Consider the following 23296-nt stretch of genomic DNA (forward strand, 5'->3'; position numbering starts at 1 on the left):
CCATGCAGTGGTCACGTATTTATCATTTGCGACTTTTGTCAAAAGTCGCTATTTTGTGCGCAAATGTACATATTTAGGCGCAAAGCTACACCACTTACCAGTAGGCGTGAGAATCACTTCTACCTTCCGCAATTCAACCTTTAACCCCTTCCCGCAGAATCCCGTCTATAGACGGCGAATTGCTCAGGTCCTTCGCGCATTCGCTGTCTATAGATGGCATTCAGTTAACCCGGTGATGCGCAAAATCGTACGGGTTAACTGGCCGAAGGCCAGCTGTTACCAGCCCGATAGCCGATAACTTATACCGATATTCCGTTATAAGTTATGGGCTATTTCTCCCCCCTCCCCCCCTCAGAAGCCGCTGCAGATCAATGATTTAAAGCGGGCGCTTTAAATCAATGAACTGCAGGGGCTTTAGCGGGGCCAGATAACGCCGCCGCCTGTTTCTCTCCCCCTGCCTGCCCTGGGGTCCTCCCTAGTCCAACCGCCGCCGCTGCCCCATTGCCTCCCCCATCCCCGGTTTTATAATTACCTGTTCCCGGGGCCCGGGTTCCGTGCTACTTCTTGCTCCGGCAGCGTCCTGAGCTGTCACTGAGCGCACTGACGGTGATGTCACGTTGAGGACGTCACTCATCATTGCGCAGCGTGCAGGATGATGCAGGAGCCAGAAGTCGCGCGGACCCCGGGAACAGGTAGTTATAAAACCGGGGATGGGGAGGCAATGGGGCAGCGGCGGCATCAGAGGCAGCAGTGAAGATTGTCACTAATCTTCGCTGCTGCTTCTAGGAGTTTCAAAACTACAACTCCCAGCATGCCCAGACAGCCTTTGGCTGTCTGGATATGCTGAGAGTTGTAGTTTTGCAACATCTGGAGGGCCACAGTTTGGAGACCACTGTGCAGTGGTCTCCAATCTCTGCTCTTCCAGATGTTGCAAAACTACAACTCTCAGCATGCCCAGACAGTCCAGGCATGCTGGGAGTTGTAGTTCAGTAACATCTGGCCCTGCAGATGTTGCCGAACTATAACTCCCAGCATGCCTAGGCAGTCTGGGCATGCTTGGAGTTGAAGTTTTGCAACATCTGGAGGGCTACAGTTTGGAGACCACTACACAGTGGTCCCCAATCTGTTCTCCTCCAGTTGTAGCAAAACTACAACTCCCAGCATGCCCTTCGGCTGTCTGGGCATACTGGGAGTTGTAGTTTTGCAACAACTGGAGGCACACTGTCTGGGAAACATTATTTGTTTTCTAACTCAGTGTTTCCCAACTCGTGTGCCTCCAGCTGTTGCAAAAGTATAACTCCCAGCATGCATTGACAGACCATGCATGCTGGGAGTTTTAGTTTTGCAAGAGCTGGAGGCATACGGGTTGGGAAACACTGAGTTATGTAACCAGTGCAACCAGTGTGCCTCCAGCTGTTGCATAACTACAAGTCCCAGCATGCCCTTCTGTCACTGCATGCTGAGAAGTGTAGTTTTGCAACAGCTGGAGGTTTGCCCGACTATGCGCTGACAAGTACTTGCCAGTGCATAGCCAGTATTTGTCGGCGCTTTCGCATACCAACGCTCAACCAGTGGTGTACCCCTATGGGTATGTGTACCATGGGTTGAGAACCCAGGCCTCTGGTTGTTGGTCTGACTCTTTTCTAGAAAAGGTGTAGGTTAGACAACTTTTCACACTAAAGGAGAGCTGCACCTTATTCATCATTATACTGCGCATTATTGATGAATAAGACGCACGCTAGTCAAAGTATAGACCAAAAAAAAGTGGAAATTTGATCTAAAATAAAAATTTCTTGCTAAATCTCCCCCATCGTGTCCATTCATTTCTTGGCAGAAGTTCCTCTACAGGGAAATTCCAGAGTTCTCTGTCCGTCAGATATTTTGTCTTTCACTTCTTATCTCGGCCGTTCCGGCGTCATGACAAGGCCTCCATCATAGTCACGAGCAGATTGCAAGCTGGTTTATTGGTTAAGGGGTAGGTAACAAATATATTTTCCCATCAGTAATGGCATATTAGGCTGCTTTCACACTACATGGGATTTTCTAACGGACGTATAGGATTTTGTTACTGCCGTTTTCAGCTGATTTTCACACGGATCTTCCAACGGATGTTTAAAAACGGAGGATTTTGTAGTGTGAAATGTGGTAGCCCTTGGGGGGTGTATGGTAGTTGGGGTGTTGTTTAGGTAGATGAGGGGTTAAGGTTAACCCTATAGTTCGTGACGCCAGGCTGAGGGCTAGTATGCTGAGGTAATTCTCCGGCCTATCGCCGCCCTTCCCAGTAACGATAGGTGCATACACAAAATGACTGAAGGTCCACAAGGTACTTGAACTTGGATAAACTTTACTGAAAGGCTTGCGGTATATCCAATGCACAATAACAGTCTCATGCAAACAGTCTCTATTTAGTTCAGTGACTGACAGTTGTTGCGGACCGTGAATAGTAAAACAAGTCTCTGAATTTAGGGTAATTTGCAAAGATCCGTCCGGATTTAGGGGATAGATAAGGTCCGGTGATCTTGCAGAGTGCTTAGGGATTGATACACTCACGATTCTGAATAGATCAGCCGTTGCCGCAAGGCTCGGGCCTAACTCACTGCGGAAGACAGCTGCGCAGATCCTACTCATTTGACAGCCCGGGAACAAGAGAGAGAAATCATGGCCGCCACTCCCTTATATGGGTAGGGGCGGGGTCGTTTCTATTGGTCCGAGTATCTGTCACTCACCGTCACAAAGCATGGTGGGTGCAATACGTCACAGGGACCTCCAAAGGTCCAAAAGCAAAAAACCATAGAGTTTACCTGATCACGTGACCCGCAGGTCCTGCTACGCTCCGGACAGGTAATTAACCAGTTATATACATTAGTACTATTATATTTACATAAATCCTGAATAAACTATTAGCTTAATGACTAGATGAGAGGTGACAAGGGGCAGACCAGACAAAAAAGGACCCGACGTCCTAGGGACTCAGGCTATGGGGACCTATATACACAGGTACCGGATAGGATGAGGTACCGGGACACCACAGAAAGAAGCCTTAGTATTAATATATTGATCAGTCATCAGAAACATAAGGGTCATCCCTATCACCTAGAGGGGACACCTCCCAATAGTGGACAGTTTTTTATTCCCTGGCAGATTCCCATAAGACTTAAAGTGTTTGCACCTTCTGAATAGGGGACATTCCCAATAGCGGACCCGGACACACCCGAAATGGGACAATAGGGGACAAAACACTCCCATTAGGGGAAAAAACACTCCCAATAGGGAACAATTGGGGATAAAACACTCTCAATAGGGGACAACCATTCTTATGTGCTGGCCCTTGTACATAGGACCGTCGTCAGGGTGTACAGCCAATACCCTAGTAAGATGCCCTGGCACCTGCTGCACCCCCTGCAGAAGCCCCAGCACAGAAGCTGAAGACCAGGGTTTAAACAGTTGTCCCCTGCTTCTATACGTCCGCCGACCACATCATTCATCCTTCTCCTTCCCTGATCCCCCTGTGCCACTTTATTTCCCCTGTGCCATATCCTCCCCCTTTTATTACCCCCTGTGCCACATCATTTCCTCTTGATCCCCCCCCCCCCCTGTACTATTTCATTCCCCCTTTATCCCCCCTGTGCCATTTCATAAAGGGGGGTGGGTGATGAATTTACACAGAGGTCATGAAGGGGGAATGAAATGGCACGGGGAGGGAGGGGGATCAAGGGGAAATTATGTGGCACAGGGGGTAAGGGGGGGGGGGACAATTTGGCACAAGGCACGGGGGAATAAGGTGGCACAGGGTATAAAGGAGGGTGAAATGATACAGGGGGAGGGATAAGGGGTAAATAAGCGGCACCAGGAGATTCTACTGTATTATTGCTTATTATCATGTTTTATAGGTAATTACACTCTGGAGTGAGTACAGGACAGAATTCCGTCATTTAGGAAGAATTTTGAGCTTTTTTCCCAGTAAGGGATATCTCTCAATAGCAAACACTTTTTTATTCCCTGTGAGTGTCCGCTATTGGGAGATTCTACTGTAGCGCCTCCCCACTGTACAGGGAGGTATTACACATTTCGTTCTACTCTTTACCTGTGCCAGGGTTAGCTGCTCCTTTGGACACCAGGTGAGGACGGCTCCATGTTACTTTTTTGGGACACTGTGTGTACTGTACAGGACCCTGAAGAAGTTCCTGTCCTCTAATAGGCAGTGATTACAGCTCCCAGCAGATTTTTCTTACTTTTATATGTAAGGATTTGCTTTATCTATATTAGTTATCTACTTGTTTTTCTTTAATCCTCACTTTTTCCTATTTTTGGAGGACATTTTGGGGCTTCAGTACCAATTACCAGGTTTCCATAGAGTTATGGTCTTAACATACAATGGTCGTCCTGGAACAAATTAATATTGTAACTTGAGGGACCACTGTATAAGTTTATCTTAGCATATATACAAAATTTATAAAATGACTTTAACCCCTTAAGGAGGCAGCCCTTTTTCGCAATTCTGACCACCGTCACGTTAAGCATTAATAACTCTAAAACGCTTTTACTGATTATTCTGATTCTGAGACAGTTTTTTCGTGACATATTCTACTTTATGTTAGTGGTAACTTTTTGTCATTACTTGCATCCTTTCTTGGTGAAAAATCCAAAAATGTAATGAAAATTTAGCATTTTTCTAACTTTGAAGCTCTCTGCTTGTAAGGAAAATGGATATAACAAATAAAAGTTATATTGATTGCCAAATACAATATGTCTACTTTATGTTGGCATCATAAAATGGACATATTTTTACTTTTTGAAAAAATGAGGAGGGCTTCAAAGTATAGCAGCAATTTTCAAAATTTTCATGAAAATTGCAAAATCTGAAGGGACAAATGTTACAGAACTACAACTCCCAGCATGCCTGGGCAGTCTAGGCATGCTGAGAGTTGTAGTTTGGCAACATCTGGAGGGCCACCATTTGGGCACCACTGTAATAGTGGTCGCCAAACTGTGACCCTCCAGATATTGCAAAACTTCAACTCCCAGCATGCCCAGACAGCCTTTGGCACCCATTAGAAGGGCAGCAGTAAAGATCGCTTTACTGCCCCCTTCTTGTCCGCCCCCCCCCCCCCCCCCACCGTCGCTTCCCTACCTGCGCCGCTGATCTCCGCAGTCTCCAACGATGATCGGCGGTCCCCACGTCATCTTCTGATCAGGTACCCGCCGCCATCTTCTCCCCCGTTCTGCCCGACATCCAGGGGTGGGCAGAGCGGGGGTTTCCATGGCAACCCCCTGTTGTGCGCTGCCATTGGTCAGAATTCATTTCTGACTAATGGCAGGGGATAGGAGGAGATTGCAGCGCTGCAATCTCGCTCCTATCCCTTAGGATGATCGGGGCTGTCACTGACAGCTCCGATGATCCCTATTTTCCGGGCGATCGGGTCACCAGAGACCCGATCAGCCCGGAATAGCAGATAATCGCATGTCTGAATTGACATGCGATTTTCTGCGATCGCCGACATGGGGGGTGCCGGCGAAGTGCCGGGATGCCTGCTGAATGATTTCAGCAGGCATCCCGGTCCTGTCCCCAACCGGGGATCGGAATTCCCACAGGCGTATGCATACGCCCTACGTCCTTAAGGACTCGGGATGTAGGGCGTATGCATACGCCCTAGGTCCTGAAAAGGATAAAGAGGCACTGTCATTATGAAAAACGTTTTATATTTTTGTAGTACTACTGATAAGATGACTTTTTTAAATATACATTTATAAAAAAAAAATTATTTTACTAAAAAATCTAAAATAAAAATAGCTGCCACTAGGGGTCATCTTTTTTAATAGGACAGACTACTCTGTATTTTGCAACATACTGAATACCGGCCATAACGTGTGCTGGTATCCGGTATAGGAGATCACCTTTGCACCACTACTGCCTTCAGCTCTTCCATGATGGGAGTTGTAGCTTTGCAACAGCTGGGGTACAATCTTTGTAAAACTATGTCTGTAGTTTGTTTTAGAGCTGTTTAACCTCCAGCTCTTGCAAGAGTTTTACAAAGATGTCACCCCCAGCTGTTGCAAAACTGCAACTCCCAGCATGCCCAAACATCCTTTGCCTATAGTTTTGCAAGATCTGGAGGCTAAACAGCTCTAAAACAAAGGATGTGTGGGCATGCTGGGAGTTGTAGTTTTGCAACAGCTAAAGGCAAAACTGCTCTAACTGCTTTATAAACACTGCAGCTCCAGCTGTTGCAAAACTACAACTCCCAGCATGCTTTGAACAGCCAAAGCTTTCTCTAAATCCTGAAGGGGAAAAAAAAAAAGCTGAACAGACATTCAGGAGTCTGTGAAAGCTGAATGACACACATATTGACAGCTATGTTGATTGGCATCCAGCTTTACTAGGAACAGATAGAAAATGTATGCATTAAAACTACTGGGCAGTGATTTGCAGACTGCCAGGCTGCTCCCAGACTCAGAGCCGATGAGTCATCACAGTGAGGGAGAGAGATGGACACGCCCCCTTCATAAGGCAAGAACACAAAGCAAGTGAGCAACATAAATGCTATTTGTTAGGGATATATAGCTCTTTTTTGACAGGTACGCTTTGCAAAAAAAAGAGAAAAAAAAGGAGCAATATTTGTGCAAGTTGACACCAGTTTGCAGCAGACTTACCTTATCACTTTTTTTTTTTTTATAGTTTAGGTGCATATAAGTACCTGTGACAAACTCTTTAATGTGCTATAAAGCAAGCAGAAAACAGGCGCTTTGAGATACATGATGGGTGTCATAAATACTAGAGATGATAAATTCCTTCTGATGCTAAACAGTGCAGTGGCTTATGGAGCTAAAAAGGAGCCCAGAAGGTAAGAATTATCAGCTGTTATCTTTTACAGATCAAAATTAAAATAAATGTAGGGCAGTGGTCTAGGACCTTGTTCACACAGCAAAATTTTTAGGGTGGACTCTGGTGGAAAAATTCTGCTCGGAAATTTCGTTGCAGCAGAGTCCCATTGTTTTCAATGGGATTCTGCTTCTCCGTGCACACGGCTGAATTTCCGTGGTGGAAGCATCTGCCGCAGAAATTTCAGCCCAATTCTTTCTCCGGAATCCTCTCAGAAGTGCATTGCTGTGTATGGAGACTCCGCATTTCCGAGCGGTCTTAGCTGTGCTTCCGGGCAGATATTCTGCCATGTGACCATAGCCTAGGAAAGGAAATTCTACTCATCCTCTTTACTACCCTACTAAGGGTATTTCCACACTATGGAACCCTATGGCCGCAGCTGAATTTTAGCAGTATGCACAATGCTGCAGAAACATAAAAAAAAAAAGACGACGGAATTTCCGAATGGGAATGTAGCCTAAATCTACAGCTGAAGGCACTTATAGTCATGTAACTTTATATGGTGGAAAAAAAAATACGTAGCTGCTGCTGGTATAATGTGGCCTGAATTCCCCCCTTTGGTTGCACCCACATGGGGCAGAACAGCTGCAAAATTTACCAGCAGATTTGCATCCGCAGCCACTTATTATGTTGTGGACTTGTAAATAATTGAGATCTATGGTGACTCGTCTGTAATTCTTGCATTTAAAAAAAAAATAATTGGCTGCATATTTGGACAGATCTAGAGTACATGAAAAAAAATCTCTGCAGCATCGCAATTTCCAAGTGAAATTTCAAAAGGGGCACCCAGCCTAATGGGGTGCATTAAGGAGTGTCTAGCAGTGGTGTACTTAAGCTTTGGTGAACCTGTCTACCTCCACACGCATGGGGGGGATCACAGGCTGCCAAACATATGTGTCCACCCTGCTGCATTAATGTTGCTATAGCAAACAGGGGACATGCCGACACAGGCGGCCACTCATTAATAGGGATCCAGGACACTTGCCCCAGATCCCCAGACAAACGAGCAGCACTTTCAGCTGTATGTGCACACACGCATACAGGTAAATGCTTCCTCTCAGTATTATCCCCAGGACTTGTGGCCTACACTGACAGGAGACCATGACCTCTGGGGATGGGGGGGGGGGGGATGGGTGAATACCTAGCTGGATAGCTTCTTGGCCACCAACTGGGCTACCTACTTACATAGCTACCTACCTATATGGCTGACTACCTACCTACTTTACTACATAGCTACTTACCTACCTACCTACTTACGTGTCAAGGAGGGAAGACATCACTAGTCCCTGCTCTTATGCCCGTGACCATCCGCATAACCAGTCCAGATACAGAACATCCAAGTGGTATAGGTCACAGCAAAAAGTATGCAGACTCCCAATTTCAAAAAGGCTGTGGTCTTTATTTAGGTCATCAGCAGTGCAACATTTCGGCTATAGTGTAGCCTGACAAAGGCTACACTATAGCCGAAACGTTGCACTGCTGATGACCTAAATAAAGACCACAGCCTTTTTGAAATTGGGAGTCTGCATACTTTTTGCTGTGACCTATACCATTTGGATACCTGCCTACTTAGATAGCTTCCTGGCTACCTACCTACTGGGCTACCTACCTAAATTGGAAGAGCAGCACATTCACCGTATTAAACTCCAAAGATAAATGTTTACAGATTCTGAGGCTTTGGTTTGAAGAACACACATTTAAGCAAAATAGATCTCTATGGAACACTTCAAAATCATGAAAAAAGGGGTTTATTCCGTCCCCCCAAAAAAGTGTCTCTTACCAAGGCAATGTCCCAATGGCTCAACCCAGTCATTCTCAAGCAATGTGCAATGATCAGTGCATAGCATATAACGGGGTATCAGTCATACACCATAAAGTGCATCAATCAATTTATAAATATTAGTAAATTCATATGTGTGTTAGTATAGAAAGTGCATGAATAAGACTACATAAAACCTCAATCCATGTGCACCTAGTAATAAGTATAAGGGGTGAGGAATGTTTTCTTCCCAGATGACGTAAATTATTCATAACGCCTGTAACCAGGCTAGTGTGGCATATCATGAATGGCCCATGCCCCAGTACTTTGGGATCACTCAGGGCAGTAGGAGAGTCTGGGCTAACAGAATTGCTCACAATGAGTTACCGTAACTAGAGCCAATCAAGTTGCTAGCATTGTCGCTGTTATGGGAACCCCAAAAGTCTCTTCCATAAGAGTACCCCTTTTAGATCTCAACAGCATCACTATCCTGTGAATGAGGCCCATATATGATCTGGTCCTTATATCTAGGCAACAAGGGTGCCTCCAGATATGGCAAAACTACAACCCCCAGTATGCCTTATATACATTAAAAACAAAGAGACTGACATATTTAAGTAACAGGTTTATTGGTTGTGATTGAATATGGATCAGAAGCAGGTGGGTTTATATAGGTTGGTACAGAAATAGAGCTTGTGTTTACCAAGGCGTCGCTTTAAGACTAAGTTTCCAAAAAAACGCCAAGAAAAACGCCAATTCTGCCGCATGGCGTATTTTCAGCCAAAAAACGCTGCATCCAGATGTTAGCTGTAAATCAATGAGAAATCGCTAAATTCTTTTTCCACTTTGCGTTTTTCAATTTGGTGGTTTTTTTTTTATTTTTTTATCCTTTTGACGTTTTTTCACTCTTTTTTCGTTTTTCAGCTCCTTGGCAGTTTTGCAAAGTCGCAGCATGTTGAGCCTTTGAAAAACGACATGTGGGTTTTAACTTTAACATTTTTTCAGGTGGTTTTTATTCTTTTTTGGACTTTAGTTATCCAAAAAAGTGATGGAGATACCTTTTTTTAAAGTAAAATTTCATAGGGTACCATTAAAAAAAAATAAAAAAAGATACAGTAGTGATGGAAAAAATTTATTTAACAAAATGTATTTTTATTATAACGAAATTTTTATTCATCTTTAAACAGGTATCAATTTATGTGTGCAGGCAGGGCACTAAAAATAGAGCCAACAATAATAAAAATGTAGTCTGTGTGTTTTTGATTTATTTATTTATTTTTAACATTTTTTAGGAAGTACTATACTCCCAGCATGGAACACACTGTTCCATGATGGGAGTAGTAGTACCTATACTAAATGACAGATCGCCCCAGGTGTCACTTCTGACACCCTTTGTGATCTTTCTGTATAATATATAGATGCGGCCGGCCGCTCTTCTATTGTCCCCTGCACTGCCGTATATATACACCTATTCATATTTCCGCAGAGAGGTGTGATTGGCCAGATGGTTCCAGCCTATCACAGCTCTAGGAATATGTGTATATATATACGGCAGTGCAGGGGACCATAGAAGACCGGCCGCCCGGCATCTATACATTATACAGGAGGATCACATAGGGTGTCAGGAGTGATACTTGCTGCTATCAGTCTATGAATGCAGGCACTACATCTCCCAGCATGGAACAGAGTGTGCTGCATGTTGGGAGAAGTAGTACCTGCAGTTAAGGACAGATCACAGCGGGTGTCACTTTTGTCACTCCTGACACCCTGTGCTCGCATCTCTGCTCTGTACTCCGACCGGCCACTCACTCACTGAGAGTGGGGATTGACTGCCACCACCAGGCCAATCCCTACTCTGGGCGGAAGATATGAATGAGTGATGTGAGTTTCTATTCACATCACTGGCCGGCCCGGAGTATAGTGCAGAGATTCCAGCACTGTATAGAGCTGCTCCGCATCTCTGCTATATTACGGATAAAGAGAAAAAAAATGAAAAACACAAAACACACACACACACTACATTTTTATTATTGTCGGCTACATTTTTAGTGCCCTGCCTGCCCACATACATTGATCCCTATTTAAAAATTAATTAAAATTTTGTTATAAAAAATATAAATTTCGTTAAAGGAGTACTCCGGCGTGCACTTTTTTCCTTTTATTCCGTCCGGGCTGCAAAATAAAAGAAAACACACTTTCTCTTACCTGCCAACTAGCCCCCGGAGCTCCGGTACAGGTGTTCGGTCCCTGGGCTGTATTCTTCTTACTTCCTGTTAGCCCGGCACGTCACACGGAGCTTCAGCCTATCACCGTCCGAGGCAGGACATCGCTGCGGCCGGTGATAGGCTGAAGCTCCGTGTGACATGCCGGGCTAACAGGAAGAAAGAAGAATACAGCCCGGGGACTGAACAGCTGTACCGGAGCTCCGGGGGCTTGTTGGCAGGTAAGAGAAAGTGTGTTTTCTTTTATTTTGCAGCCCGGACAGGATAAAAGGAAAAAAGTGCGCGCCGGAGTACTTTTTTAAATACATTCTTTTCCATCACTACTGCATCCTTATTTTTTTTTATATATATATTTATTTAGTTATTTTTGTTGGTACCCAAGAAATTTAGAAAAAATTTTTTTTAAAAATTAAAAGGGGCCAATAATGCAATTTCCGCTCGAAGGCACAAAACGCCAGACAAAAAAAAACAAAGAAAAAAATGCTGTCATGTTTTTTCTGGCATTATTTTCTTTCGTGTTTTTGGCCACAAAAAAAAAAAAAACAAGTCGAAAGTTAGCCTAATGCCGACATGGGGAACTACAATGAGAGATCCTGGGGAGACAACTGAAATCCTAATGTTTATTCTAACGATAGGTCACCAGCTTTATTTACTGTGCTAGTGATGGTGGACACTTGGTTCTAGGTTGTTCTCTCTTCTAATGCATGGTCACAATTAGCCTTACTCACGGATGTAGCAGAACTGAATTTGTTATTTTGAGTGGTGCGTCATTTGTATCTTACATGACAAACTGAACTCTGCTCCATCTGTATAGTGTGAGAAGGTGAAAGGTAAGGTGGTCGATGGGCGCTATGTGTCACCAAGGCTTCTGGCCTTGTTCAAATGAGAGCTGGTATTATTCAGTGTCTGTGCTGCGAGGCAGTCTGACACTAAGACGGTAGTATGGCTTTAAGGCCAATCCGGGACGGGTCTTACTGGGAATCACCAAGTGCAGGGTGGCGGTCATTCCCCACAATCCAGGCTGGCTTTTGTTGGCCATGAATCTAGGCTGTTTCACCAGCTGAGGGGGATTTGCTATTTGCAGCTCACAGTGCAAGAGAAAGATTTGTCTGGAGTTCTTTCCTCTGTTTTGCTCCAAGTGTGGAAGCTGCTGAACAGAGATGAGCTAACTTACAGTAAATTCGATTCGTCACAAACTTCTCGGCTCGGCAGTTGATGACTTTTCCTGCATAAATTAGTTCAGCTTTCAGGTGCTCCCGTGGGCTGGAAAAGGTGGATACAGTCCTAGGAGACTCTTTCCTAGGACTGTATCCACCTTTTCCAGCCCACCGGAGCACCTGAAAGCTGAACTAATTTACGCATGATAAGTCATCAACTGCCGAGCCGAGAAGTTCGTGACGAATCAAATTTACTGTAAGTTCGCTCATCTCTACTGCTGAACAGCCTAGCTGGTGGCTAGGAAAAGACTTTGCTTAGTGCAGCACAGCATGATCTCAGGTGTGAACAAACACCAAGGAATTACAGGTGGACTCTGTTATGTTTTCCTTTCGTTCCACGTTAAAGACTGTTTGCTGAATGCTAAAATGTGAATAAAACACTGGACTTTGATTTAAAAACGCTGTCTCCTTACCTCTATACTGCAACCGCACCTATGTACAAGAGCGAGGCATCACAATAGACAAAGACTTCTGTCTTTATATCAATATATTTATTTATCCAAAGAAGCTGATGGTGGCATCAGTGCCGTATAGGGAAATTATTTGGGAAAATTGAATTCATTCCTTAGTCACTTAGGGTCTTCTCCTTACCACCACCAGGAGGAGGCAGATGACAGAGAGAAAGTAAATTTAGCACATCCGATCTCCTTATTGTTGTGGGTCAGAACTCCGGTTACTCTGTAACTCCCATCAGCCATCCAGGAGGGGAGAGACAGGTTTGGGATCTTGAAAGTGGTGGTGGGAAGAGCGTAGGAACCCTGAAAAAGTACAATAGTAGAATTAATATGCTGTTCAATGGAAAAAGTGATGGCTTATTGAGTTAAAAAGTGGTTTATGTATCACGATTGCTAATGTCTTTATGTGTCTTTTGTCCCAGCAGTTGGCAAGTAGGGGTTAAATTCCAAAGTTGGTTAGAAGGATATGGGTCTGCCAGATTACTGTAATATTCTGGGTGGTCTCCCTGACTTTTGGGCTCTAAAGAATGGAACACCTATGTGTACAATTACATGACACCTGCAATTTGTTATGATGCCCATGAATAGGAAGTGATAGTTGGGAAGAAATAGATTGAGTGGTAGATTGTCTAAAAATAAATGGCGACCTCTCAGCTCTCCACCAATAGATGATGACAGTGGAGAGAAGGGATGGGCATTTTAGCATTTCACCACCTGACCCTTGTTCTGGGAGCATAGGCTGGCGGCAGAGCAGTCGGGCTATCCCTTCTATTACCTATAGTAGAATCATGATTGTTCGTCCATGCTGAACGTTCATGTGTATGGGAAGTTGGCCGATAGTTATTAAAAAGATATGGCCACCTTTATGCTCCTAGACAGTGCAAGGAGTTATGTGGGATGTGCTTGATAAGACATGTCACATATGAGGCCTATTTCTGAAAGAGCAACCAGATAAAAAAAATAACCAGATAAAAACATATGTAAGGGTGGGTACACACCACCATTTTGCTATACGGTTTCGGCATACGGTTTCATAAAAAACACATACACAACCACACAGAAAACCGTGCCCATAGACTTCCCATTCAAAACCCTATGCACCATATTGTATACGGTTGTCTTCGTTTTTCAACCACACGGTTTTTTACTTTTTTTCTGGGGAAAAACCGTTTTAAGCCGTATACGTTTTTTTTTTTACATGGGAGTCAATGGGAACCGTACAGAACCGTATGTGCGTACGGTTCCATCCAGTTTTCACCATACGGTTTTTGACTTTCCACATTTTTTATTCTTGAAATTTCAATCAAGTGAAACTTTATTCATAATGGAGTGAAAAGTTCAAAACGTATATATTTTTTTTCTTAAAAAACGGATGCAACCGGACATCATTTTTCAAACCGTATACAGATAAAAATTTGTACACACGTTATGCTACAGTTTAGTCAGGTTTTGAGGAATCCGTTTTTTTTTCTATCAAAAACCTGATACAGGAACTGTATAGCAAAATCGGGGTGTGAACCCACCCTAAGTTTACTTTTGAACTAGTTATGGTTTTCTTGTTTGATCATAGGAAAAGAAAGCCAAAAATAAAAGCAGTGCCAGATTCCTTATATGCCAGACACCAATGCCACTTAGTGGTAATTTCCCATTGATCAACACTGCAAGAATGTGTAATGGATACTTACAGCCTTAAAGGGACAGTGGCAGGGAAGGCCATAGGTAGCCAAGGGCCCTGGGCATTGCTGTCCTGGCTTGAAGAAAGAGTCCAGCAATTCACAAATATCAGTGTAGGTGCAGCTGCCAAATTTATCGACGCAGGGAACCGTCAGCCACTCGCCCAACAATTCCTTCTCAGCTGTGATCTTAATCTAGAATAGAGAGGAAAATATGACAATTCTATCCATAAGGAAGCTGCATCAATGGGCCTACAACCATAGAACACCTCATGACGCGTATGAAATGTTTAGGATGCTCACCTGGAGGGGGGAACTTAAGGACACATCAGTGTTCAGGACTAAAGAGACGGTCACATCTCCAGGCATAGAGACGGGGTCAGGGCTAATAGAAAGGCTTTTGATTGTTCCAGGAAGATCTCCTGAATCACAATTTTCCCATGTAATACTCTTCACATCCTGTATGAAACAAAAAACTAAAAAAATGAATATATCCAATACTCTGACTTTCTTGAAGTCCACCTTCCTTTATCATTTTTTATAAAATGTATAGAATAGTTGATCCAACGTTTTTAAAGTTGCATTGTTCTGAGAATAAAAGCTAATACAGTCCCACGATGCAGCACTCACCTGTTTCTGCTTCCGGCAGCGCTGGAGGTTCTGGCTCCCGACCACGGGAACGGAAGATCGTGACGTCACGATCTTCCGTTCCCGGGGTCGGGAGCCAGAACCTCCAGCGCTGCCGGAAGCAGAAACAGGTGAGTGCTGCATGCTATATTGCGGGGGTCCCCAGCGGCGGGTCCCCCCGCGATCAGACATCTTATCCCCTATCCTTTGAATAGGGGATAAGATGTCTAGGGGTGGATTACCCCTTTAACATCATGTTTCCAGGTTCCACTGTTGGTATATAATAGGATATCTTCAAAACGGGTAAACTAACATTCAGCCCAGCGCAGCCATAGACAAAACCAGATTTAAAGGGGTACTCTGGTGAAATCCTTTTTTCTTTTAAATCAACTGGTGGCAGAAAGTTAAACATATTTGTAAATTACTTTTATTAAAAAATCTTAATCCTTCCTGTACTTATTAGCTGCTGAATACCACAGAGGAAATTCTTTTCTTTTTGGAACACTGATGACATCACGAGCACAGTTCTCTCTGCTGACATTACTATAATAATAATACTTTATTTATTGTTGTCCTTAGTGGGATTTGAACCCAAGTCCCCAGCACTGCAAGGCAGCAGTGCTAACCACTGAGCCACCATGCTGCCCTTAGCATACATCTGCTATGCATGGTTGCTAAAATGGACAGAGATGTCAGCAGAGAGCCCTGTGTTCGTGATGTCATCAGTGTTCCAAAAAGAAAGGAATTTCCTCTGTAGCATTCAGCAGCTAATAAGTACTGGAAGGATTAAGATTTTTTTAATAGAAGTAATTTACAAATATGTTTAACTTTCTGCCACCAGTTGATTTAAAAGAAAAAAGGTTTTTACCGGAGTACCCCTTTGAATAAACCAAACTAGTTTATTAGTGGTTGTTTGTCATGTGACTTTGTGTATCTTTCATGAACATGCTTGAGTCCTGTGAATGGAATTCCAAAGACTAAATGTGATTGGAATACTTCCTTTCAAGGATTATCATATGCATTTTAGGTTAATTTAAAGGGGTACTCCGGTGCAAACATTTTTTTTAATCATCTAATGTCAGCTGGTCACAGACCATTTTGGTTATGAGAACCCAAAAATGTTATGTCTATGGAGACGGGTTGACCGACCCCCAAAATCTCAGCGGTATCAGAGATATCAGTTAATGGTACTATATTGCAGTGGTGATGTGATGCAATACCACAGCCCACGTACAAAAAATATCCCCTTCAGGTCAATGATGCTGAAATGCAATTCTAGATACAGACTGTATACCAAAAGTGGCACTGTTCTTAAGGAAAAAAAAGCGCTTCTTTTTTATATTGTACAGGCCCTTTAAAAAGGTCCATGAGCATTTATAATTGTCTTCTTAAAGGGGTACGCCGTGGGAAACAATTTTTTTTTTTTTTAAATCAACTGGTGCCAGAAAGTTATACAGAGTTGTAAATGACTTCTGTTTAAAAATCTTAATCCTTCCAGTACTTATCAGCTGCTGTATACTAGAGAGGAAGTTCTTTTCTTTTTGAATTTATTTTCTGTCTGACCACAGTGCTCTCTGCTGACACATCTGTCCAGGGCAGGAAAGGTTTGCTAAGGGGATTTGCTCCTACTCTGGACAGTTCCTGATATGGACAGAGGTGTCAGCAGAGAGCACTGTGGTCAGACAGAAAAGAAGTTCAAAAAGATAAGAACTTCCTTGGTTGGATACAGCAGCTGATACATACTGGAAGGATTAAGATTTTTAAATAGAAGTAATTTACAAATCTGTATAGCTTTCTGGCACCAGTTGATTTAAAAAAAATTGTTTTCCACTGGAGTACCCCTTTAAGAAGACAATTATAAATGCTCATGGACCTTTTTAGAGGGGCTGAACAAAGTAAAAAAAAAATGCTCTTTTTTTTTGCCCTAAAGAACAGTGACACTTTTGGTATACAGTCTGTATCTAGAATTGCATTTCAGCATCATTGACCTGAAGGGGATATTTTTTGTACGTTGGCTGTGGTATTGCATCATATCACCGCTGCAATATAGTACCATTAACTGATATCTCTAGAGATGAGCGAACTTACAGTAAATTCGATTAGTCACGAACTTCTCGGCTCGGCAGTTGATGACTTATCCTGTGTAAATTAGTTCAGCTTTCAGGTGCTCCCGTGGGCTAGAAAAGGTGGATTCAGTTCTAGGAGACTCTTTCCTAGGACTGTATCCACCTTTTCCAGCCCACCGGAGCACCTGAAGGCTGAACTAATTTACGCAGGATAAGTCATCAACTGCCGAGCCGAGAAGTTCGTGACGAATCGAACTTACTGTAAATTCGCTCATCTCTATCTCTGATACCGCTGAGATTTTGAGGGGCGGTCATCCTGTCTCCATAGACGTAGAACATTTTGGTTATGAGAACCCCAAAAATCTTGTCTGTGACCAGCTGACATTAGGCTGCAAGTAAACCTATTGCATTATCTTAACAAGTCTGTGTGGCAAGATGAAAAGACATAAGGACAAACCCAGCTCTGCTACATTTGTATGTAAAATAAATAATAATAGGATAAAAGAGAAATTCTAGACAGGCAGTAATGAAATGGTATTGGAACAGAATGTAAGCGATGCACAATATTGATCCCCCTCCTCCCCATTGCATTACGTCAGCTCTTACCGTAGCGAGTCTCCACCATGGAATTATTATTATGCCTTCAGATAGATGTCCTAAAGCTGCCAAGACAACCAGGACACAGGATGCAAGCTTTGCCATAGCTGCTATACCCTGAAGCGGCGATCAGCGAAATGTAGCTAGAACCTGCTCTGCAGTCTGATCCTACATCTGCTTCTCCTTATAACCCTCCAAGGAGAATAGATCAGTACAGCAAACACTGCAGCTGCTTAGCTTCAGATACAACCATTCAAGGCAGATGTTAAAAAATAAGAATTAAAGCATAAACAACACAATCGTATTGTCCAATCGTTCGGTTTCAGCATCTCGTCCTCTAAATGAAGAATAGCCGGAAATGTCACCTTTCCCACAGCTTGCTATGTATTAAGATGCATCTGGGAGGGCAGACTGCTCTCTAGTGGTTAAAGGGGTTATCCAGGAAATTTTTATATATATATATATATATATATATATATATATATATATATATATATATATATATATCAACTGGTTCCAGAAAGTTAAACAGATTTGTAAATTACTTCTATTAAAAAATCTTAATCCTTTCAGTACTTATGAGCTTCTGAAATTAAGGTTGTTCTTTTCTGTCTAAGTAATCTCTAATGACACGTGTCTCGGGAAACGCCCAGTTTAGAAGCAAATTCCCATAGCAAACCTCTTCTAAACTGGGCGGTTCCCGAGACACGTGTCATCAGAGATTACTTAGACAGAAGAGAACAACCTAAACTTCAGAAGCTCATAAGTACTGAAAGGATTAAGATTTTTTAATAGAAGTAATTTACAAATCTGTTTAACTTTCTCGAGCCAGTTGATATATATATAAAAAAAAGTTTTTTCCTGGATAACCCCTTTAAATATCATTATCAGTATTGAAATACAGTGGTCCCTCAAGTTACAATATTAATTGGTTCCGGGACGACCATTGTATGTAGAGATGAGCGAACTTACAGTAAGTTCGATTCGTCACGAACTTCTCGGCTCGGCGGTTGCTGACTTTTCCTGCATAAATTAGTTCAGCTTTCCGGTGCTCCGGTGGGCTGGAAAAGGTTGATACAGTCCTAGGAAAGAGTCTCCTAGGACTGTATCCACCTTTTCCAGCCCACGGGAGAACCTGAAAGCTGAACTAATTTATGCAGGAAAAGTCAGCAACCGCCGAGCTGAGAAGTTCGTGACGAATTGAATTTACTGTAAGTTCGCTCATCTCTAATTGTATGTTGAAACCATTGTATGTTGAGACCAGAACTCTATGGAAACCTGGTAATTGGTTCTAAAGGCACCAAAATGTCATCCAAAAAAATAGGAAAAAGTGAGAATTAAAGAAAAATAAGTAGATAACTAATATAGATAAAGAAAATCCTTACATATAAAAGTAAGAAAGATCTGCTGGGAGCTGTAAATCACTGTCTATGTCAGTGTTTCACAAGCATGGAGCCCCCAGCTGTTGCAAAACTACAACTCCCAGCATGCCTTCGGCTGTCCGGGCATGCTGGGAGTTGTAGTTTTGCAACAGCTGGGGCACCCTGCTTGGGAAACACTGGTCTATGTAGAGGACAGGAGCTTCTTCAGGGTCCTGTACAGTACACACAGTGTCCTAAAAAAGTAACATGGAGTCGCCTTTACTTGGTGTCCAGAGGAGCAGGTAACCCTGGTACAGGTAAAGAGTACAGAACATGTAATACCTTCCTGTACTGTAGGGGGCGCTACTAGACATGAGTCAGTGCATACGCTTCAGTAATACAGGGGTTTTACCAGTGAATGCCTATTCTGATTGGTCAGTTCTTCCAGCCATTGACAGGTATCACAGATCTGGACTGTCTGTAGCATTGTATGTTGAGTCTGGTTTCAACTTACAATGGTCCAGAAAAGACCATTGTATGTTGAAATTATTGTATGTTGAGGCCATTGTAAGTTGAGGGATCACTGTATAGTAATACACTTCCTCTAGCACTCCAGTTTTAGTAAACACTTATTCCTCCTGGTAATGTATGAATACATTTTGTATTACTTTGCCCCCGTTTTTATAAATTAGTGACAATGTACCCAAGGGTCAAGCCCTGGGGGAAAAAAGTTCTTGAAGTCATCCAAGAATTACACCCAAGAGGTGGTCCTGAAGGACTACTGCTAATGGGAACAATGTTACTGCTGTGGGAAAAGTGCAAGAACTGGTTCCTGTAGGACTGGAGCCCTGAATGTACCAAACATACTTATTTTAAGGAACATTACAACAAAAATCACCAATCCCCCATCCACAGGATATGTTATAAATGTCAAATCATGGAGGGTTCAACCAGTAGGACCCCTCAATCTCCTGTGGGAATGGAGCCTACTCCATTCATTGTCTTTGGAAGCGCTGGAGATAGCCTCTTCGGCAGCTCCTATAGACAGGGAATGTAGTAGGGAATGTAGTAGCAGTGCACATGGGCAACTCACCGCTCCATTTCATGGTGTGACTCAGGTTTCCATGCTCAAAGGGTTACTCCATTGCCCCAGCATTTGCAACATTTTGTTCTAAACGTTGGGAGCGGGCTGCAGGGGTCCTGACGTAGAGCTGGGCGGTATGACCAAAAATGTGTATCACGTTATTTTAGTGACAAAAGTTATGGCAATGTAAGATATGGCGGTTCCAGGGTAACTAACGGTATTTTCCATCCCCCCCCCCAATCATGTGACCCATGGGCGCTGCTTCTCCCGCTCCCCCGGTTTATCAGCCCAGCGCTGCGCTGTCCCCCACATCGGGGAACTAATCATATGTCACCCGCGAGCACTGCTACTCTCCCCCCACACAAATAATTATCAGGTGCTGTACTGTACTATCCTGTGCCCGGGCTGCAAAAATAAACTAAATAAACTTTAACTCACCTTCCGACATTCCCCGTTACCGGCCTCACGGTCCCTCCGCTGTGGTCCTTGGGATGGGAACGTCACAGAGCCGTCAGCCTGTCACTGGCCGCAGTGATGTCCCACCTCGGCCGGTGATAGGCTGAGCCCACTGTCATGTAAGGAGCCGGCTGGCTTCTTACATGACAATGCGCTCAGCCTATCACCGGCCAAGGCGGGACATCACTGCGGCCAGTGACAGGCTGACGGCTCTGTGACGTTCCCATCCCAAGGACCGCAGCGGAGGGACCGTGAGGCCGGTAACGGGGAACGTCGGAAGGTGAGTTAAAGTTTATCTTGTTTGTTTTTGCAGCCCGGGCACAGGATAGTACAGCACAGCACAGCGGCTGATAATTGTTTGAGGGGGGGGGGGGGGTAGAGAAGCAGCCCTCGCGGGTGACATATGGGGGACAGCCGCTGCAGCTGATAATTCATTAATTCGAGGGGAAGGGGCCCAACAGGTATTGCGGTATGGGAAAAAATTTTATCGTGCAGGAAAAAAATTTCGGTATTCGTTATGAACGGGTATACCGCCCAGCACTATCGTGACGTCACCCCACGCCCCCTCAATGCAAGTCCATGGGAGGGGGTGTCCCAACTGTCAGACCACGCATGATCTGATCAGATACTTGTTCCCTATCCTGGGATAATTGTTTTAGGTTAGAATACCCCTTTAACTATAACTGCATGCCTTTTCAGAATCTGCATTAACCCCTTACAAAAAGCTACTTATTTAGGTCTTAGGCAAGGTTTCCACTTGGTTTTTTTTATGGCAGTTTTTGGAGAACTGCCAATGCAGTTTTTGAGCCGAATTCAGAAGTGGATCCATCAGGGAGGAGAAGTGTAAGTCCTTTCTTTATATGTCCTATTCCTTTTGAATACATTTCTGGTTTTTGGCTCAAAAACTGCAGTGGCAGTTTTCCAAAAACTGCCAGAAAAAAATACTGCTGCACCAGTTACAACGCATCATTGTCTCCTGCTAGTTTCTTTTTTTATCTTTACATTCTGAAAGCCAAAGCTTTTTTATTTAGCTTGTTGGCTATGGGTTTTTATTTGGAAGATTTCTTAAATTATTATTTTTTGCACCATTTTAGGGGTGCCTATAACATATTGCTTAAGTTCATTCCCCTTCTAGAGTGAAATCAGAAAAAAATGGTTTTAATTTCTGCTTATGGAATTCACTGTGCAGGATAAATATCATGTTAACGATATAGTATATGGTTCATTACAAATACAGCAATACCAATATTGCATAGATTCGTTTTTTTCTATAGTAGAACATCCATACATGGCAGACTTAGAGGCAATTGTTAGGCTTCCAGCTCCCAAGAGCAACCCATTGGCACCCCGAGATCATGCCACGTGGGTGCCGTGGGTGCTGATGGGGCCACTTAGATGATGCGATCACTGATCTTAGATGTTGTAGCAGAGTGACTGCTGACATCCACTGTCAGTGGCATAGACCCAACTCCAAGTAAATGTGCGGCAATCTGCATTAAAGCCTATTTACCCATGACGTACATGCACATCATGGAACTGGATGGGATTAATGTTGGTTTCTCTCTTATACAATGCACTGCCTCTCCATATGATGCAGCCTTCAACTCACAACAAGAAACATGACAACTAGATTGAAGAAGAAATAAACCAGCTACAGGATGACAACATGCAAGACAAGGGGGCAAAGCATAGAAACAGTTTTACAGTGGACTTCAGTGTTGATCGGACCCGAACCAATTGGCTTGTCCATATGGGCAGCTGTGCCTGTTACTGCAGCTCAGTCCCATTCAAATGACTGACTGACCTGGGATTGACATGCAGTACTAGGCACAACCACATCTGTGTATAAGGCGATCTCCCTGTGTAAACAAAAAAGGGGATGTTTAATTTTTAACATGGAAACCCCTTTATAGTTATTTTTCTGAGGTGATGCTTAGCAAAAAGAGATTTACTAGGTTTTGTCCAATTGTCTGGCATCTGACCCACTGATGATGACCATGGACCCCTTACTTATTTCCCTTCAGTCCATAGAAAATCTTGTAATAAACAGATATAGCTGGTCTATGAAGGTAAGAGCTAGCCTCTCCGGCTTATGGACTGGGACTCTTGAAAAGGACCAACCTTCTGGTATTTGCATAAGTAATATGTACAATACTGACTCCCCTCCCCAAACTTCTATACATTTCCACATTATATTATTTAGTTCTTACCGTTGCCAATCTCCATGGAACCGTTAAAGCTTCGGTAAGTTGTCCGACCGCTGCAAAAGCGACCAGAAAGCAAAATGCTAGGTTTGCCATGGCTGCTACACCAGCGTAGAAATGAGTCAGTGTCAGAAATAAGAATGTCACTTTGATACTTTTGTCCTACATCTACTTCTCCTTATATACGTGTTCTTAGGTTAATTCCTAATACAGCAACAGCAAACACTAGAGCGGCTTATCTTTAGATTAATCCATTAACAGCAGATATTAAATCAACAAGATAAAGAGATTACAATCACAATGTATAAAAATATTTCCAACATCTCACCCTCCAGGGCAAAGAATATGGAATCCCCACACTGAGGATGGTTACCTGGCTTTTTAACTTTATAACAAATAAATAACTTTATGACACAAAACAATGATTAATAGTTGAACATTCTGGCTTTGTGAAACGTCCAACAAACATAAAAAATTACATTATTTTAATAAATGTCAAATGTTTTTCAAGATCAGGTAAAGGAAAAGGTTATGGAATCATGTTGCAAATTAACGCTTCCAAAGAAAACATCGGAACAAGCCTAAAAATGTAAATGAGACTGCATGTAAATGGAGAAATTGGGGTACTTAGTGGGACTCAATAGGGGAGCTGTCTATTAATGGAAAGGATTATAAAAAAAAAAAAAAAAAAAAGA

General features: G+C 43.2%; 1 protein-coding gene across 2 annotated transcripts; it reads right to left on the minus strand.

Annotated features, from left to right (window-relative positions):
- Positions 1–12222: 12222 nt before the first annotated feature.
- Positions 12223–22727, minus strand: LOC130367089 (ganglioside GM2 activator-like). Of its 2 annotated transcripts, none has more exons than XM_056569476.1 (4): positions 22608–22727; positions 14510–14665; positions 14219–14401; positions 12223–12836 (listed from the first exon to the last, which is right to left on the minus strand). In XM_056569476.1, the coding sequence occupies exons 1-4, from the start codon at positions 22695–22697 to the stop codon at positions 12666–12668; spliced, it is 600 nt and encodes a 199-aa protein (XP_056425451.1). In that variant the 5' UTR covers positions 22698–22727; the 3' UTR covers positions 12223–12665. The 2 variants fall into 2 exon arrangements, with proteins under 2 accessions (XP_056425451.1, XP_056425450.1); XM_056569475.1 differs by lacking the exon at positions 22608–22727 and adding an exon at positions 17506–17883 and having other exon boundaries at positions 12224–12836.
- Between the last annotated feature and the right edge of the window lie 569 nt (positions 22728–23296).

The sequence above is a fragment of the Hyla sarda genome, chromosome 4 (assembly GCF_029499605.1).
Source record: "Hyla sarda isolate aHylSar1 chromosome 4, aHylSar1.hap1, whole genome shotgun sequence".
In the NCBI taxonomy this organism is placed as follows: Eukaryota; Metazoa; Chordata; class Amphibia; order Anura; family Hylidae; genus Hyla; species Hyla sarda.

Bases quoted from the DNA above. Each gene is read 5' to 3' on its own strand.
- LOC130367089 (XM_056569475.1), bottom strand. From the start codon at position 17,601: ATGGCAAAGCTTGCATCCTGTGTCCTGGTTGTCTTGGCAGCTTTAGGA. The intron at 14,666-17,505 runs GTAAGAGCTGAC...TGTTTCATACAG, and splicing joins CATGGTGGAGACTCGCTACG to GATGTGAAGAGTATTACATG. The intron at 14,402-14,509 runs GTGAGCATCCTA...TCTCTATTCTAG, and splicing joins CCTTAAGTTCCCCCCTCCAG to ATTAAGATCACAGCTGAGAA.